This window comes from Argentina silus, assembly GCF_951799395.1.
Source record: "Argentina silus genome assembly, chromosome: 3".
Taxonomy (NCBI): domain Eukaryota; kingdom Metazoa; phylum Chordata; class Actinopteri; order Argentiniformes; family Argentinidae; genus Argentina; species Argentina silus.
Window position 1 is genome coordinate 15,923,268 of NC_139657.1, and position 11,832 is coordinate 15,935,099.

An 11,832-nucleotide genomic window follows, 5' to 3' on the forward strand; every position below is an offset into this window, starting at 1 on the left:
GTAAATGTTTTGTCGTTTTGTTGACTAAGACATTAATGTCAGGCTTGTTTCCCAAACGTGCTTATCTGTTAGAGCCAGCCTGAGGTGTTGGTGTCAACCAACACTCGGCTTCGTTGGTATGCAAATCTTGTCACAGCTTCACACTGGATCAAACAAATGCCATGAAAACAAACAAACAAACAAGCTATTAACCTGTTCTGCTCTGGATACATTCAGCTGTATGTTTACGTAGCATTATTTACTGTACACTGTACAATCATCGACATTATGATTTGGACATGTATCTTTGATGAGTATACTCCATCCAAATAATTCTACAGAAGAAATAAATGACAGTAGGACAATGGTGACAGGACTGAATAAAGGTTTTTTTTCTACCAGCTTAAATTGAGTTTCCCCTTTTTGTATTTGAGTCACAGATTCCCTCACAAAGATTTGCTCTCCGTTATCCCGTTCACTTTTTGGTTGGGATTACCCATCTGGTGACAACCCCTCTTAACCCTTTGGTGACATGGTCTTTAGGGAGTACTTACTGTATAGTACTTAAAGAGGACACTCTGAGACCATTAGCAGTTCAATGTTTGAAAATCACACTGCAAATCAGGCATAAGGCCAGACCGAGATGTGAAAATGAAGGAGTTTTCGAGTAAACATCCAATTATGAAGCGAGCTCCTCAGATTACAGACAACCACACTCTATAGAGTTCTCCTCTCAGGGCAGCCTGAGAGTTCCAGTCTTAATCCCTACGTGATGTCATAGTGCTCTTTGAGAGACTTGATGATTTCGCACTGCTCTCTTTCAAAGCAGCATTTTTACACCACATGGTGCCCAGTGGCCCGATTCTCAAGGAATGTGAGTATGACATTTCACTCCTTAGAAAAGAGAAGACAAGTGTTCTTTTCACCACATTTGAAACGTCTGAACTGTACGTTTATCGAGCAGCCTGCCTATTCTATCCCTCTCTTCTAACTGGAAATGGAGTGAGTGTGAACAATTTAAATGGTTGCTAACTGGTAACACAAATTTGTGAATGACAAATTAGTTTAATGTGAGTGTGTTTCTATTGTATAGTTTCTATTGAACTGTATGTTGATCCTATTCTCTCTCTCTCTACTAACTGCTGATGGAGTTAATTGAATGAATGCAAATGTGTTTCCATGTGTGTTGTTGTGGTTCAGATCTACACAGACTGGGCCAACCATTATCTGCTTAAGTCAGGCCACAAGCGACTGATCAAGGACCTGCAGCAGGACGTAACAGACGGAGTTCTATTGGCTGAAATCATACAGGTGGTCGGTAAGGATCCTGTACTAGTGTTTCGTACTATATTTGCAGTGAAAGGACGACTCGTTCTGTAGTTTATCCAGTCATTTTATTTGGAAATTCCACTCACATTTTTTGTGTTTTAACAGTCTATCTTACATTTGTCACATTGTCTTTCCATTGAAATGCAATGACAGGACCTAACCTGATTTTGTATTCTAACTTTCAAATTGTATGTTTTATTACATCATTGTTTTGTATTAAGTGATTATTCATATATACTTTATCTCCTATAGTCTCGAACTCAGTGACTCCTCTTGCCTCTCATTGTGGAGAGATTAGGTGGGGTCTTTCTTTAGTTTAAAAATCTGCCTTTTCTGCTCTTAAAGACAGCAACTTTAGACTACAGAACTAAATTTAGACTTTCTCTGTGGGGTGGATGAGAGGTTGAACACTGCAGCCTGTTATTATTTCCTGTGTGTCTACTTTGTACGTTATGTTTAACTGGCATGAATAGAGAGAGCGTGGTTGGGGAGAACTAAATGAAGATCATGCTGGTGGTATTTTACTGAGAAGGCTATCAGGTGCAAAACCCAGTTTCCCATCATTGAGACGGTCGTTACTGCTTGAAGACACATTATTATATGTGCTTCTTCAACAGGACTCAGTCACTGTAGAGAAATGGTTCCAAAAGAGATGTGTTCTTAGAATGGCCTGATATTTGTTTTGCTTTCATCTTTTCTAGCCAATGAGAAGATAGAGGACATCAATGGACGCCCCAAGAGCAGGACTCAGATGGTGAGTATTATTTATGAAAAGCTGTATACATGTAGTATTCAAAACCTACAATGGGTCCAGGTGTTTCAAGATAAAGCTCAAACAATGGAAAAAAAGGGAACTAGAATGTTTTGTTCTTTGACATAAAGGGACTAACCCTACATTTCCTAAAATAATAATACCAGGGGGCTAACAGTATGTCTATCTTACTCACGAAGAATAAGGTTTCTGTGTGATTGTACAGCGAAGGTTTCTGTGTGATTTTACGTCATGCAAACTGCAGTTGATCCCTCCTGAATCTGAATCAGAAATCCTGAAATCTGCTCTTAACCTCGATGGCATCTGCTTTCTGCTCTCCATCACAATGTGTCACACTGGGTCTATACTTTACCAGAATGCCCTGCCCTCCCTTGTTGTCCTGTGTAACAGAATTCAAGATTCAAGATTTCTTTCATTGGCACACAACCGAAGGTCGTGGTATTAGCTTTCGCTACAGCAGAGTAGTAGTAGTAGTAGTAGTCTGACAAAACAAAGTCCATACAGTAGGATCATACATAGACATAACTCCCTGGCCTCTCATCATCCTGGGTCCATACTGTAACACAATCCCCTGCTCCTTCTTGCCCCTGTGTAACATAAAAGCCTGGCCTTTTTATGGATGCCTTACAAAGACAGTAGGGGTCCTGTGAGGAGGTATTAAACAGGTTGGCATCCCACAGAGGGCCATCTGCCACCATACCAGAACAAACAGTCTCTATCGTCTGTGTGGAGCTGAAATTGTCTTCTGCATTCATACTTAACCTTTCCCCATTGGAACTGTTCTGCGTGCTCTTTCACTTACAGTTCTGCAGCTCCTACTCATTCTTCCTTTCTCTGACTCTCTTTCACACACACACACACGCACACACACAGCCTGGCTCTCCCTCCCTCTCACCCGTTTAATGACAGACCCCTTATTTATACAACCACTTTCTCTTGTGGTGGGCCAGAGTGAAATCAAGAAAATATGGTCATTATTGAAATAATAAGTAGCTGTATGAAAGGAGTGTTTTTGAGAAGGGTGTGTTACCTCAGAGTGAACTTCCTGGCATTAGGAGTTATGGGTGGGAAACAGTTTAGATTTCATCTCAAACATGTCGTTTCAGACTTTCCTACTAATACAAAACCGGTGTTTTTGAAATAAGTGCATCGAAATCACAATGATGCTTTGGAATATATACAAATGTGAAGAAAGAGAGAACAGTGCAATAGTGGACTGTATGTCATTCTAGTTTCATCAAGGATATATCCTATCGTTGGATAATGGTATGATTCAGTCCCGTCTTTACGAAAGTACCATTCCCTCTCTCCTCTCTCCTACAGCTTGAGAACATTGACACCTGTCTTGGTTTCCTGGCAGCTAAAGGGGTGAACATCCAGGGCCTGTGTGCAGAGGGTAAGACTAAGCTATGGTATGGTAGCACCACTAATAATGGGACGCCATGCAATGTACCTCAAAAAAGGAACTTTCTGTCAAACTTTCACTGGCATAATCAAATGGATCTGCTATGTAATCAATATCTTGATGGTTATTGAATCGTTGAATCAAGTGTGTTAGTGCTGGGCTAGAGCAAAAATGTCTAACCCATTGATGTCCAGGTAAAGCAAAAGGCAAGTAGCTACTGTATGTCAGGGGAGAGAAGGCACCAAACTCTCTCTCTCTCCCTCTCCCTCTCTCTCCCTCCTATCCAGAGATCCGTAATGGGAACCTGAAGACCATCCTGGGTTTGTTCTTCAGTCTGTCTCGATACAAGCAGCAGCAGCAGCAGCAGAAGGCCCTGAAGCAGGGGTCTCACCACCCAGAGCAGAGTAGCAGCCCTGCCCAGCAGCACCCTCACAGCCAGCCTCGGCACCACGCTACACATGGGTCCCCTGTCCCAGCCCACACCCAGATCTCCAGCCATCATACCACCAGCTCCACTGCTGCACCAGCTCAGAAGGCTCAGCCAGATATGCTGTCGAGGTAAGACCTATCCTGCAACAACCACAGGGCAAGAGTGTCAAGGTTTTCTGAAGATCATATGCAGTATGTGGGGTTGATCATAGTCTTCTCCCTAAAATCCCCCTGTCAGTGATCCTCATGTGTAAGTTGAAATCGTACTAGTGCTCAATGTCTTATACTGAAATCTCATCATGGCGCGAGTGTTACTTGGTATCACGTTAACCTCACATGATCTAGTCAGACCTCTTTGCATTCCATAAAGTTTCTATGATCCTCTTGTCCTCTCATTCAAGCTGGTTCCAGCTCTCTGGCTCCTTTTAACATGTTTCCTACCTTTCTATCTTTCTCTCCATCTCTCTTTCCTCCTCCATACAGTCATCCCTCCAAGACTTCCTCTCAGAGTAAAGGGTTAAAACTGTCTGTGGCTCAGAGAAAGCCCTCTAGGTCAGCTCTCATCTGTCTCACTCTTTCTCATTTCCCCTTCTCCAATAGCCACTGCATGTTCTTGATGTCACACTTGGATGTCACACTTTGTGATATTTTGTTTTAATATGTTTTCCTATTTCAGTTCATAGTTGTGTCGTTGTGTGTTAGATATAGTTTCACTAACACGTGCATCCTGGTGTGCTTGCTGTGTGCACTGTGTAATAGATGGCAGCTGACAGTGTCTCAACTTGTCTATTGTCTGGTGTTGTGCAGTGTGTAACATTTGATGGCTTCAGAGTTATTTGGAGTTGGCTCATAAGATAATGCAATAGCACCATCTGCTGGAGAAACTGTGTGACTACAGATATCATATTCATGAGATAGCGCTCACGCTTCACCTTGAGGCATTCACTAATTCGATGTTACGACACTTATTAACAAGGCCACTAAGACTGACATGGAAATGGACATTTAACCTGCTTCACCAGCACACCGTATATGTTGTTTTTTACCGATTTGTATTCAAACTGTGTCTACATCTCTCTGGTCCAATCTCCAGACTGCCAGGTCCCACTATGAGGGTCCCAGCGGCAGGCAGTGAGGGTAAACCTCGAGGGTCCTGTACAACTACCAACCGCCGGAGCCAGAGCTTCAACAACTATGACAAGCCCAAACCTTCTCTTCACATTGCCGTCAGTGACAGAGGTGGGTTACATCAGGGAGTAGGCTCTCTAGTTTAAAAAATGTTATATTTTGTTTATTTATTCCCTTAGGCTAAGGGCAATGTGTTTCAGGGCTAAGCAATTTGTTGATGTTTCAGATACACACAGCAACACACAGACAGGAACAGGAACATTTCTTAGATCCATATGGAGTCGTCTACTGTAAACAATAGCAGATCAAACGTTTCCCCTGGATTCTGAGCAATTTTGTCCTGTATGGAACCTAATCACTAGCCTGTATCATCTGATGGTTCTATAGCGACTAGCTGGTGTTCTGTACTGTAGTGCTGCTGAGTGTCTTCTTCATCAGTGTGGTTGTGTGGGAAACAGCTGTGTGAAGGTAGAAAGGACTATTCATCCACTATGACTGAACTGTCAACACAAACACCATTAGAGGAACACACGCGTGCATGCACACACACGCGCACACACACACACACACACACACACACACACACACACACACGCAATAAACTTCTCTGCATGAATGATTTCAACTCCGGCAGGGACTATATATTGATTTAAGAACATGTGTGCCCCTCAAGCCAAACCTGAGGTTGTCGTGTAGAAGCTACTCTGTGGATCATTGACGTTATGTCCGGATCACCAAGTTCTTACAAACATTTGAATGCTCAACTGTTGTTTTAGGATAGGCTTTCAAGTTTAACTTGTGAGCTTATACTTTGCAGACAGGTTTTATGCCAAGGACATTTCTGTGTGTGAAGTGTTTTTTCACACTCAACACACACCTATCATTTGACACCCTAAAACACCTCCTATTTTCATAACATCTGTTATGTGTTTACTCCAAAGTGCTACTTGCACTTGACACACATTGGACAAAACAAATTTATTCCTTCCTTTCGTTTCCCTAAAGCCTTTATTTAGAGTGTACTTCTGTAGTCTGTGGTTTTGATTGCAGTGTGTCGTGGTGGTGGACAGCATGGTTTTACTATCAGTGGTGTTAGATTTATTATGTTGTCTGTCAGTCAGTAGTGTCGTCATGGGGACCACTGCCGTGTGCTACATCATAATGTCTTCATACAGTAGCTTTAGAGACACAGGCATAGTAGAGAGAGAGAGAGACTGAAGCGTATCCTCACGGAGGGAAGACTTGTGCAGGTTAAAATAGCCCTCAGTGTGTCCCAGTCGTAGGCGATAACGTAGATTCATATAGAGAATTTCTGTTCTCTCTCTGTGGTCCCAGTATTGTGCTGTACAGAATGTGAGTGAGAGCTACTATGATAGTGATCACTGTAGCTTAGGTTAACTCCCAGAGAGAGAGATAGAGAGAGAGAGAGAGAGAGAGCGAGGGGGGAGGGGGGGCAGTGTGTGTGTAAGGATGAGTATACAGGGACAGTGCGTGTGCGTGCGTGCGTGTATGTGTGTGTGTGTGTGTGTGTGCGTGTGTGTGTGTGTGACAGTGAGGGTTAACTCCCTGGGCTGGCCCAGTCTACAGCCTGTGGTATGCCGCTGTGTGATGAGGCGTTCACTGGCCATTGATTGAACTCTAATTAGTGTACTTGTGGTACAGAGAGGGAGGTAGGGAGATAGGGGCAGGGAGGGAGAGAGAGGGATGATAGAGAGGGGAACGAGAGACATAGAGGGGGAGAGAGAGAAGAGGGTAGACAGGGAGAACAGTCAGGGAGAGAGATTTGGATAGAGAGCATGAGAGTGAGGGTCTGGTAAAGACTTGGTGGTAGAGATTCATGTCGTTGTCTTGTGTGGATCTCTGGTACAGGGGGTAAGGACTGTGGTAGAGAGGAAATGGTTAGAGTTCACTTCCTGTTGACCCATCGAGCTTGAACTACCACTGACAATCACCTGTCAATCAAGGACCAGCTGAGCGGGTGAGTGTCCCTGAGCGACCAGGACCACCCACCAGTTTGGCTGAACTGGATTGGGATTTGGGTTAGGAGGGGGGGATGCATGGATTTTTTCTGCTGCCATATCTGGTTTCAAACACGGGGGATGTGGAACTGTTTTAGTGATGCAGCAAGAGGAAGATAGAACTGGAGTTGAGGTTGTTTATGTGTTGGTCTGTCTTTACTCTTTTACCTCTTTAGCTTTATGACAGAGGTTTCATCTAAGCTGACGGCGATTGCAGTGCACCCCAATGAGTTTGTGCACTAATGTAGCTTAGTGTAAAGATTCATTGTATGTTTTCACAACTTTTGCCTCTAGGGGCACATGTGAGTAGAAAGGGGTCGTAGAGTTTACACGGTTTTAAGCCAGAATGTTGAGGCTTAACAATTAGTCCAGCAATTACGAAATGTGTCCTCGATTAAGGACAGTCGCTGTGCCCTCCTCTCAGTTTTTTACTGAAGCAGGACTGTCTGAGCTGAGCTTCCCAGCTGGTGTTGTATTAGTGTCTATTCATGTGGAGGAACTGTCCTTGTAAACCAGTGACCACAGAACAAGAGACGGCTGTCCGACTCACTTAAACAGGAACAACAAAGACACATCTCATCCAGAGAGGAAAGGAGACATGAGGACTAAGATGAATTCATCAGAGAAATCACTACGAAAGGGACCGAACACAAGATTTGAATTCACGTACAAAAAATTTTTTTGTTCGAATTCTATCATACTTTTACGATGAGAAAGGTGTGTCCTCGATTGCTAGGCTTACTAGCACTGGGACACACAGCTGTTATTTAAGATAATTTGATAAGTAGTAAATAAATGTTTTCACACAGCTGATATGTTTATCTACAGACACCGACCTGGTAGAACAGAACTCTCTTGTGTGTCCTTGAGTGGCAGAGAAAGTTCAAATGAAAGGCTTGAAACGGCTGTGAAAAGTGTTCCACATAAACAGTGTGTGTGTTAGTCTGTGTTAACAGCTTCTCACTGCACTTTACTGTTCAACATCAGAGCAGCTGGACGGGTGTAATTGAACCATTAACGCTACAGATGGAGGCATGCAGAGCTGCTGAAAGCGTGTCGTAGAACTCCAGTAACTGAGGGCTCTTTTAGTGTTTAGAGCTAGCGAAGCAGTCGTATAACTAACTGGGTGCTAAGTGCTTTTGGCCAAGTGGAGTCTCTTGAGATATGACCTGTGGACCATGCAGGGTCTTAGCCTAGCTAAAGCGCGACTTGAAGTCCGTAGTACTTTGTAGCTAACTTCAGAGTCTAGGGAGGCCCTTTGATGTCATTGGCACGGTGAGTCGATAATGAGAGGGCTATGGCCTGCGCTGGTTGGTCTACCCCCTGTATTGTTTATTTTGTATCGTTTTTAATTGAAGGAACCATTAGATATGTTTGTTTTTTAAGAACCGCCCCATCACTTTTCGAGCAAGGAAAAGCACAAAGTATGTGAGAATCAATCAATGTGCTCGCTCAGAAGCTGGCTCGAATATGGACCGCTAACACAGGAGTTAATTAGAGTGAGGAAAGGTGGGTTCCTAGACCATTCTGGGCAGAGATCGCGAGGCTAGCAGGGGCTACTCTTGGATTCCGACAGAGTGTGCCACCGGCTGGATACATTGTTGAAATGACAGGGTCTAGTATGGGTGTCTGAGGACCTTTTGAATGACTGTAAATCAGCGTTGTCAGAAAAATCTCTGTAGGGTAACATGTTTGGGAGAGTTTAGTTTAGAAATATGTGTAAAAAAGAGTATGTGTTTTATTGGTGACTGTTACTACTTAGCACCATTATGTACTTATAGTGAGAGAGAGATAAATGTTGAACTTAATGCAACCGCATTCTTAACCAGAGGTATGAAGGTACTGAATGGATGTGTTGTGAATTATTACAAGGCTGAAATGCTGCACATGACTTTTGTCACTGTAAGGTCTCTAAAATGCATCTCAGTTCAGAGATAAACTGTGTGTGTGTGTGTGTGTGTGTGTGTGTGTGTGTGTGTGTGTGTGTGTGTGTGTGTGTGTGTGTGTGTGTGTGTGTGTGTGTGTGTGTGTGTGTGTGTGTGTGTGTGTGTGGTCAGCGGTGAGTGTGTAGAACAGACTCGCTTTTATGATTGGCACTATGCCTAGCCATGCTCTCTCCTCTCAGTAACTATAAACACACACAAGCAACAGTTTGGGTTTGAAATTCAAACATCTGCTAGTGGCAGTTAATTTTTTCCAACTGTTTTGTTTATTTTACACCGCCCCTTAAAAGATGGTAAAAGAACAGGTTTCTGGCTGGGGTTGGTAAGTTAGTGTGCCTGCCTGCTTAGTGGGGAATGTTCTCTTGCTGTTAGTTGCTCAGGTACTGTAGGCTACTCGACTTAGAGGTAGGTCAGAGATGCTTTAAAACATACAACATACAATTGTTTTGTGAGTCACCTTGTATGTATTTCCATGTTAGTGGTTGCTGTTGTGTTCTTGAGCCTGCTTAGATAAAGTCTCAAACTGTCAGGCTTAAATATTATATACGTGTTGTTTTATGATGCAGTGTTGATTTGTACCTTACGGCTATAATCCTCCAAATTCTCAACCCAATTAATGTTAGTTCTACTGTGTTAGCTCAGTACTGTGTTAGCCCAGTTTAGCCAGGGAGATGGGGAAAACAGGCCCCCCATGTCTATGTGGACGAGGGGAAGGGAGACTGACTGACTCAGCAGTGAGTTTATCCCTCATCATCCTTTATCCCAACTGCTGCTATCCAGTCAGATCTCTATCTACACCAGACACTCCCTTATCTCTGTGTGTGTGTGTGTGTGTGTGTGTGTGTGTGTGTGTGTGTGTGTGTGTGTGTGTGTGTGTGTGTGTGTGTGTGTGTGTGTGTGTGTGTGTGTGGTTGTGTTTCCATAAGTCTAGGCATTTGTACCATTTTAGGTTCCTTATATTTGTGTGATAGTTGACTATTTTCCAAGGTATAGTCAGGTGGTTAGGAGAAACTCTAATCCATGGTTCAGAGTTGTTTAATTACTAACTTTAGCTACTGCTAACAAACAAACAATGGGACTGATTGGGGAACAACATGTGTGTCCAAATCACCTCAAATGAACTCTCTGACTTGGTTGCAAGTTACTTGGAAGTTAGCTTAGTAATGAATATTTAAACAACTCTGAACCATGGATTACAGTTTATTCTGGCCCATAGACTACTTTCAAGGTAAGGAACAATTTGACTATACAAAATTAGTGAACTTTAACTGAATTAAACTACAGTATTGAAAATATCTTTTTGTTTGTGTGTCTCCACAGAGAGGAGTACAACAGCTTCCCCCATTATGTCTGAACAAGGTCCTACAGGGCCTGTCAACAGCTCATTTTCATCTTCGTCCTCCACCTCCTCCATCCCCCAGCCCAACACTGGCAGCGCCAGCAGTAAGCCCTGGAGGAGTAAGTCCCTGAACACCAAACACAGCGCCACCTCTTCCATGCTGTCCGTCAAACAGGACCCGCCTCGCCAGCCTGTGGCCCTGCCCATGGAGGTGCCCCCCAAGGTCATCGCCCAGAAGTCAATGCTGGAGAAACTGAAACTCTTTAACAGCAAAGGTGGTTCCAAGGCCAGTGGTGGGAGAGGCCTGGTGGACAGCCAGGTGGGGCAGGAGGCAGAAGTGGGGGAAAAGGGGGAGAGGAGGCCTGGCATGGACCCTCTGAAGGAGGTGGAGGGTAACTCACGACCCCCCAGCTCCATGGGAACCCCCACATCCCCCGTCACCAACATCTCCAGTAGCAGCCCTAAACTAGCCCTGAAGGGCATCGCTCAACGTACCTTCAGCAGAGCCCTCACCCCCAAGAAGAGCTCTCTGAAGCCTGCAGAGAAGGACAAGGACAAGGCCAGGCCCAAGGAGAGGGATAAAGCCCATGAGGGCTCCAAGAGGGGGTTAGTCACCGATCAAGAGGAACCCAGGGTGGTGGGCAGGATGGAGGGGGGAGGCTCCGACCCAGAGCCCAGGAGGAACACCAAGATCAGCAGCTTCATCCCAAAGGGAGGCAAGGCTGGGAGTGCTAAAAAGGAGAGCTCTGGCTCAGCCTCGGCCCCTGCCCACAGTGGCATACCAAAGCCAGGGGGGAAAGCAGCAGGGAAGGCCTCAGGGGCGCCCTCCGGTGGTCGAGATGGAGAGAGGCCTCGTAGTGTAAGACCAGGAGGGGGTCTGTCTGTACACAAGGGCCAGTTGGACAGTAGGAGCTCTAGTTCCTGTTCCAGCCTTGCTTCTACTGAGGGAAGGTCTCACTCTCATCACTCTCACCACCACCACCACCACACCAGTGGAGTGCCCCCGATGGCCACTGGCGGTGCTACAAACTCTACAGCCTGCAATACTATCAGTGTCCAGCTACCTCAACCTCAGCAGCAATACAACCATCCCAACACGGCTACTGTAGCACCATTCATGTACAGGTACTGGACTAGTTTTGAGTTATAGGTCAAATTAGCTTTAATGTACTGAATGTACTTTAGGAGTGGGAACCATATCTATGCGTATTAAACACTGAGAGCTTTATTTTCGAGAGAGAGTCATTGATTAGTGATATCTGTTGGTAATATCCGGTAGGTCTCAACCTGATGTTGGCTTGGCAGCACTGATGGAGGCGGGGTCACATGAAGGTCACAGAATGTCCCCAGGCTTCAGCCAATCAGCACACAACTCTCTGGAGGATCTCACAGGTAAGGATACGCATCACTGGTGATACTGCACTACATACAGTATTAAAGGTCTTACAGGTCAAACTGTCTCACTGGTGAAATCTATGTCCATGCTTACA

General features: G+C 44.6%; 1 protein-coding gene across 1 annotated transcript in view; it reads left to right on the top strand.

Moving 5' to 3' along the window:
• The window catches only part of LOC310802009 (neuron navigator 2-like), a gene marked incomplete at its 5' end in the record, with an annotated part of 61,495 nt that overhangs the window by 3,979 nt on the left and 45,684 nt on the right, over positions 1-11,832 (top strand). Inside the window, 8 exons of the mRNA XM_083666235.1 lie at positions 1,180-1,297; positions 2,010-2,062; positions 3,404-3,476; positions 3,773-4,043; positions 4,398-4,466; positions 5,008-5,153; positions 10,324-11,467; positions 11,622-11,734. Coding sequence (XP_083522361.1) covers positions 1,180-1,297; positions 2,010-2,062; positions 3,404-3,476; positions 3,773-4,043; positions 4,398-4,466; positions 5,008-5,153; positions 10,324-11,467; positions 11,622-11,734 — 1,987 coding nt within the window. The remainder of the gene's footprint in view (positions 1-1,179; positions 1,298-2,009; positions 2,063-3,403; positions 3,477-3,772; positions 4,044-4,397; positions 4,467-5,007; positions 5,154-10,323; positions 11,468-11,621; positions 11,735-11,832) is intronic.